General features: G+C 46.8%; 1 protein-coding gene across 1 annotated transcript; it reads right to left on the reverse strand.

Moving 5' to 3' along the window:
* Positions 1-1,023: 1,023 nt before the first annotated feature.
* On the reverse strand, positions 1,024-2,097 carry PtA15_10A113 (uncharacterized protein; the record flags this gene model as incomplete). Its single annotated transcript, XM_053160257.1, has 1 exon — positions 1,024-2,097. The coding sequence occupies one exon, from the start codon at positions 2,095-2,097 to the stop codon at positions 1,024-1,026; it is 1,074 nt and encodes a 357-aa protein (XP_053024249.1).
* Positions 2,098-7,352: the final 5,255 nt, after the last annotated feature.

Here is a 7,352-nt window from a genome sequence, read left to right on the forward strand (position 1 = left end):
CGTTAGCATGCTGATTTATGATCGTCTTAATGCGACTAGTGAAGGTTGTTTACCTCTTGAGTTCAGCGCACTCGTGTCTATACTGTCGAGTCTATTAGACTGTGGAATTGTTCCTGTGGGAACTGCGGATGAGCGGTGCTCAAATTAGCGAGCTGTTGCCTGAGCACTTCGTAAGTGGATAGCTTACTTGTTTGTCTTGGGGCTGATACGAGCTGATAGGTTGTCTGAGCTGTTTACGCGGCTGGATATTCTTTGAGACAGTGAGCTGTGATGTATGAGCGATGATTAGTCTTGTGCCTCATTCATGATCTCAAGACTGCTCTTTAAGTACTCACGAGACCGAAGGTTCTGGAATCGCGGCTGCCTTGGAGTTGTTAGATCTTTCCGTCGCGGCTTCAGCCCTCGGAGTCTGGTTGCTCGTTTCACCTGCTGTGTTTGGAGATGGTACAAGTCGGAGTTAGCGACTGTCTATGTGGCTTGGTTTGAGCTATTGTCTGAGAGGGTGAAACTTGGAACTTACGTTGCTGTGCAACATAGTCTGTTTGCCCCCTGCGCCGTTTGGCGGGTTGCGCAGCTGGCACTGTATTCTGACAGATTGATCATTTATTTCGTTGAAGGAGGTTTAACGATAGATGAATTGGCGACATATAAATCAATAAGTCAGCGTGAGTTGAGAGGCGGGAAGATGGATGTAAGCAAGGAACTAGAGGATCAGAGGCCTTGCTGTCTTCTGGGGAGCAAAACAGGTATGGCCAACCGGCCTGATCGGACATCATTTCCCCGTCCGCCGATCCTTCCTTGACACTCTCGTTTATGCCAGTTGAACGAAGCTTCCCAGGCCTTCCACGCTCCTTGCCCGTGCCCCACCACATCCATCTCGTAGATCTCTGGTTGCAAAGAGCAATCCACCCCATCGAGTATCCGCAGCCACATATAGACCCTCTCCCGAATAACCGAGCACCCAGGGCAGCAGCTCACCCAGAGAGAAGCCTAGCAATCATCGGCAAGTTCACGACGGAATCCTTATCTGTTGGAGGAATCCTTATTTGTTGGAAGCGGTCCTTCGGGAGGTTCGGCATTACTGGGGAGGTTCTCGTCGCGGCCATCGTTGAGGGGTGCCACAGGATCAGGGGCAGGAGGAGCCAGCGGGTCGATTCGCTCTTTGGCGGCCATTTCTTCCTTGCAAAGCTGTGCCCCCTCGGCCTGGGCTTTGCCGGTCGGGACCGACCAATCAAAGACGTAGTCATACGCAAAGCCCTTGCTGACAGACAGGTCGCGGAAGAGCTCGCGGAGCCAGGCGTAGTCGGGCGCATCATGAAACCGTATCGAGCGCGAGTAGTTGAGGAGGATCGCAAATTCTCGTGGGAGCTTCCGGCAGAGCTTTTCGCTGTATACGGTCATCTTCTTCCCCAAAATTAGATCGTACTTGCGCTGCTTATTCGGCGCCTGCAATCCTTGCCAGGGCAAGTCACCTCGGAGGAAGTAGATGAGCATGTGCGCCAGTGCCTCCATGTCATCCCGCCGGCCCTGTTCGACGCCAAGATGGGTGTTGGTGGAGGCGAACCGGGCCGTTCCGACAAATTTCTTTTCTTCTCTGTATGGGATGTGCAACAGCGTCTCGGGGTCCCGGTACTTCTTAGCCAGCCCAAAGTCGATGATGTGCACCTGGTTGACTCGTTTGCCCGCGCCCATCACAAAGTTGTCCGGCTTGATGTCCCGATGGATGTAGTACTTGTTGTGGACAGATTCGAGAAGAGTGATCAATTGGCCGGCGAGAAGTAGGACAGTCTTGAGGCTGAATTTGCGCCCGCAACGGTTGAACAATTCTTCCAAGTCAGGCCCGAGCAAGTCGATCACCATCGCATTGTAATCGTTCTCGACGCCAAACCATCGCAAATGGGGGACGCCATCCTCGCCGGCCAGTTTCTTGTAGATCTGGGCTTCGTACTGGAGTGTGGGATGCTTAGTACGGGCGCTCTCGACTTTCACGGCGACCTCCTCACCGGAGTCGATGTCGACTGCAAGATAGATATCACCAAACGAGCCCGATCCAATGTTCTCGACGATTCGATATTTACCGCCGAAACTGATGTCCATGATGATATGTGTGATGAACGTGAGGGCAGGAAGCTCAGGGGTTGCTCTCCGCTGGTTCGTTTTGTTGGTGTCGGGAGGAGGGCGGAGGGGCAAGTCGAGTGTTGGCGGGGTTGTGAGCTTTGGTTGGCCGACAAGCGCACAGCATGTCTCGGCTCGGGAGTCAGCCTGGAGAACATATGGAGATACTGGCCTCTTGCCCTAAAAAGTCATTTTCCGCCCCTGCGCCGCCACGAAGTTATGTATGCCTCCCTGGCAACGAGACAGTCTCGTCTCGGCCGGCAGGAATTCCCCCCGGTCAAAGAGAAAATCTTGTCTACATCTGGTGGGGTTCTGGCCATCTTCTCGTTTATTGCAAGATATTTATATATATCTGCTGGCAAAAGTGGTTCCCCAAGCGAGCCTCCTCCCAGCAAATATGGCCCGGACAACGGTTTTCTGCTCAAACTTAGCCAGTCCCATAGGGAACACCTGCTACCGGCGGTGCTTGCATGGTGCGCGGCTGAGATCAAAGGACACGAGCAAATATTGCCTTCCAAACAAAGATTTAGTTGTATCCAAGCATTGCTGAGAGACCATTGGTTACAGATATGCGGTCCCATGCGGGGACTTTTATCATTCAGTGGCAGTTGTCGTGCGATGATAGTCATGAGGGAGTTTGGAAGTTGAAACAATGGAAGCGTGACGGGGACCGGGGAAGAGGGAAAAGAAGAGGGGAGCTCAGTTGAGGTTGCCAGAGTCCCGGACTGATCGGGGCATGCCCTGAACCCCGGGGATGGAACCAAAAAAAAATCAACCCCTGAGGGGAATATAGTCCTTGCCGCTGGAGCCTCGGACCATACATATATATAGACAACACTCCGGATCCCACGGCCAACCTAAAAAAATGAAGCGCAAAAAAATCCAATCCAACCGTCGCTCTAGCACCCCTCAGCCTTCGAACCAAACGGTCATTGACCTTGGATCCGATGATGAAGCAGAAGATGCACCATCAAAATCGCCACCCAGATCACTCAAAAAATCTTGGGTTTGGAACCACTTCGTCGAATCCAAAGAAACCAACGAGATAGTGTGCCAGGTCACGATAGCCCGGAAGAACGGCGCGTTATGCGGAACTCGATTGAAAAAGGACAAAAGCGGTAGTCCAAGAATCTGCATGGACACCTCTTGTCAGCCCATCGATTGGCCGATCCGACTATCCAGAATAAGACAAAGCATAATCAGTTTGACATGGAAAAATGGGCAAAAAAAGGAAAGATTGAAGCAAAGGTGAGTCATTTTATAATGGGGCAGGCTTTATGCACTCCAAATATTTACTACATGCACTCCAAAAAAGGAGTGAACTTGTGTCTACTCCAATAAATTTTGGAGTGAACAAAGTTTCACTCCAAAAGTGGGCTGAATTGGAGTGTTCAAAAGTTCACTCCAATAAATATTTGGAGTGAACCTTTGTTCACTCCAAAAGTTGGCTAAATTGGAGTATTCAGAAGTTCACTCCAATATTTATTGGAGTGAAAACTTGTGTACTCCAAAAAAATGGAGTATAAAATTAGGCACTCAAACTGTGGAGTGGAGTTCAACCCATTTCATTTTTTTGGAGTGTGGACCACTGGGCACTCCAAGAAAGTGTGGCCAGTGATTCCCTTCGAAAAAGAGAAGATAAATAGGCTCAGACTCACTGGAACCTTTGGGGCCTAGTCTTAAGGGGAGGAACGTGAGTGTAGTGGGAGTTTGTCTGTAGGGGGGAGGCAGAGTCTCTAAGGGTCAAAGCACGACTTTGTTGATCTGCAGGAGTTGCTTGGAGTGCATGCATGTATTTAAAATAGGTGTGCACTCCAGTATTTATTGGAGTGTGCAGTAGTACACTCCAATCTTGAACCAGACCAAGTTTCAAGATTGGAGTGCACAAGTTTCCACTAACCAATAAATGTTGGAGTGAACTTCTGAACACTCCAATTTAGTCCACTTGTGGAGTGAACAAAGGTTCACTCCAAATATTTATTGGAGTGAACTTCTGAACACTCCAATTTAGCCCACTTTTGGAGTGAACCTTTGTTCACTCCAATATTTATTGGAGTAGACACAAGTTCACTCCTTTTTTGGAGTGCATGTAGTAAATATTTGGAGTGCATAAAGCCTTCCCCTTTTATAATCACTTTATTTTTTGTATCAACATATTATGATTTATTAAACAAGAAAATTCTTTCACTTTCAGGTTGAACTTAATGGTGAATCAATCAAGAATGCCCTTGTTTACTTCCTGGCAGAGTGCGACCTGCCATTCATCATGGTTGAGCAAAAATCTTTCCGTGACTTTGCTCGGCTTCTCAACAAGGGAGCAATGCCTTTATTGGATCAAATTAGCCAAAAAACGATTGCAAATCATCTTGCCAGGGTACATATTCAATGCCAAGAGACCATCAAGATCCAATCACTCCTCAAAGAAGATTTTCTGTTGTTCACTCATGATGCCTGGACTGCTCCAAATGTTACTGCGTTCATGGCGGTAACAGTCCATTTTATTAACAAAAAATTCAAGATGAAAGACATCACACTTGCTGTTCCTTGTGTTCAAGGTTGGTGGTTGGCTTAAATTTTCATTACATCTTCTTTCCCAATCTAATTAACCCATGTTTTGAGACTCTCACCAGGAAATCATACCGGCAAAAACTTTGCCAATATATTTTATGATGTTCTTGACAGTTACGGCTGCCTTGAAAAGTTGCATACAATCACTGCCGACAACACCTCAACAAACAACAAGATGGCCCACGAGCTAGCTCTCCAACTCAATGGATTCAAACCCCAGACAGATTTACTGGGTTGTATTGCGCATGTCATCAATTTAGCCGCTACCGCCGGGATTTTGGTGCTCAGAACGATTGAAGATGACTTAGACGGAAAATCAATCCTGCCAACAGAGTTGGAAACCGATTCAAATGAAAATCAGCTTACCACTCCTGCCAAAGAACCCAAAGCTGCAAACACCATCCTGAAGCAAATTCACGGTTTATCTAGCTACGTGCGCTTCTCCCCGCAGCAATGAGAACAATTCAAAAGAGCTGTCAGTTTTGCTCAACCTGATCTTTATGCAAAGGGCATCAAATGCCTTGAGATTGATGTAAAGACGCGCTGGAACTCAACCTACAAAATGTTCCAACGCGCGATTGCTCTCCAGGAGTCCTGTACCCAATTTTGCCAAGCCAATCGTGAAACAGCTCGCTATCTCTTATTGCCAGAAGAATGGGACCAAGCAAAGAAATTTATGACTTTGCTTGAGCCCCTCAGCGAGGCAACGGACATGCTTTGTGCAGCAAGTTATCTGTCATTGAATTCCGCACTGCCGATTTATTGGACGCCCGGTGTGATATTATAAATCACATAATAATATACATAACACAAAAGTGAAAAGCCAATTGTCATAAAATCCATTATGCAACCAGCACATTTATGACAGGTCTGTTTGGCGCTTCCACTCAATAATCATATAGTACTCATTTATTACAAGTCTGTTTGGCAAACCAAAATTCACTCGGTGTCATAACTCATCACCATCCCCCACAATGTCGCCTCCCAGCATGCTTCAGAAAAAACAACAGTACCATCTCTGACGAAAGAGGATGGCACTTTTCATCATTATCCTGATCGGCCTCCGTCAGTGGTCAAAGACAATCAAACATCCGTACAACGATAGCATCTTAACGGGTCATGAATATGTTAGATACATCCTGAACGGTAACCGACTATGAGCTCAGGCCATGTTCCGAATCTCAATCGATGTGTTCAGAATCTGTTCGGACGAGCTGCTTTCAATTTATAGTGAACCAGTCTCAAGGCTAGTAAGCATGAATGAACAGTTTGCAATCTTCCTCTACATTGTCGGACAAAACGCGACCAACCGGCAAGCTCAAGATTGTTTCCAGAATAGTGGCGAGACTATCTCTTGCATTTTCCACCACATCATCCATCTCTTGCTCCAGCTGCAGAGCAAGTACATCGTTTCTCCTCCTCGCGACGTTGGGCACGAATCTATCCTCGATAACCCGAAGTTTATGCCGTTCTTCGAAAGGTGTATTGGGGCAATGGACGGGTGCCACGTCCCAGCAAGCGTACCTGAACACATGGCCGGCCCTTATCGTAATTGCAAAGGAGGATTATCACAAAATGTCCTTGGTGTCGTAGACTTTGACATGAAATTTAAATACATGATGGTCGGCTGGGAGGGGTCTGCTCACGACTCAAGAGTCCTTGGAAGCGCTATGGCCGAGGACTTCAGAATCCCGAACGGCTCTTTCTACCTCGCCGATGCCAGGTACTCCCTCTCAAAGGGTATTCTTGTTCCGTACCGAGGGGTTCGCTATCACTTGCGTGAAAATGCACAGGCAGGAAAACGGTATGATTCCTAGCTTTCTGTTTTCGTTGGCTTAGTTGCTTATTAAGATGATGTTGTCAGGCCAGCAAACAAAGAAGAACTTTATAACCTCAGGCATTCAATGCTTTGTAACGTCATCGAGCGAACGTTTGGCACATGGAAGAAACGCTTCCCAATCCTGGTACACCCGTTGGAATACAGCTTGCCAACTCAAGGCAATCTTGTACTCGCGCTGGCAGTGATCCACAACATGATCATTGAATACAATGGCCAGTCGGAATATTTTTACGACCCAGAATATGCGGAGGATCCACCACATGAAGATGAAATCCCTGATGAAGAGGATGGCGACAATGAAGCAAATTCAAGAAGCCAAGCCCAGGAGCGAGCTGAACTCAAACATTGGCAAGATTCAATTGCAATGGACATGTGGAATCAATATGTTACTTACCTACAACACAACTCGCACAGATAGATCATATAGTAATTTCATTCATTTAGTTATTCAAACTGAGAAAAAATAGGTTATGTAGTTTTAGCAATGATTCTCTTGTAATTAAAAGAAGTTTTCATTGTGAAAAACAATCGGGTTATGTAGTTTTAAAGATGATTCTCTTGTAATTACAAGGAGTTTGAATCGTGAAAAACAATCGCGCACATAGATTGATAATGAGAGTTTTATCAGCAGAAGAAGTACATGACAGCTTTTTATCTTTGGTTGTCCAAGGAAATCTTGAGTTCAATTTCCCTTTCTATCCAGGCCTGGGCATGCTTGTCGGCGCGGATCGCAAGAAAAGTGATTGCGTTGGCTTCGTTTTGCAAGACGTTGAATCCGGCTACGAGCTCATCAAGGCTGAAATTCACGGCAAAAGCATCTTGGAATTTC

The sequence above is a fragment of the Puccinia triticina genome, chromosome 10A (genome assembly GCF_026914185.1).
Source record: "Puccinia triticina chromosome 10A, complete sequence".
In the NCBI taxonomy this organism is placed as follows: Eukaryota; Fungi; Basidiomycota; class Pucciniomycetes; order Pucciniales; family Pucciniaceae; genus Puccinia; species Puccinia triticina.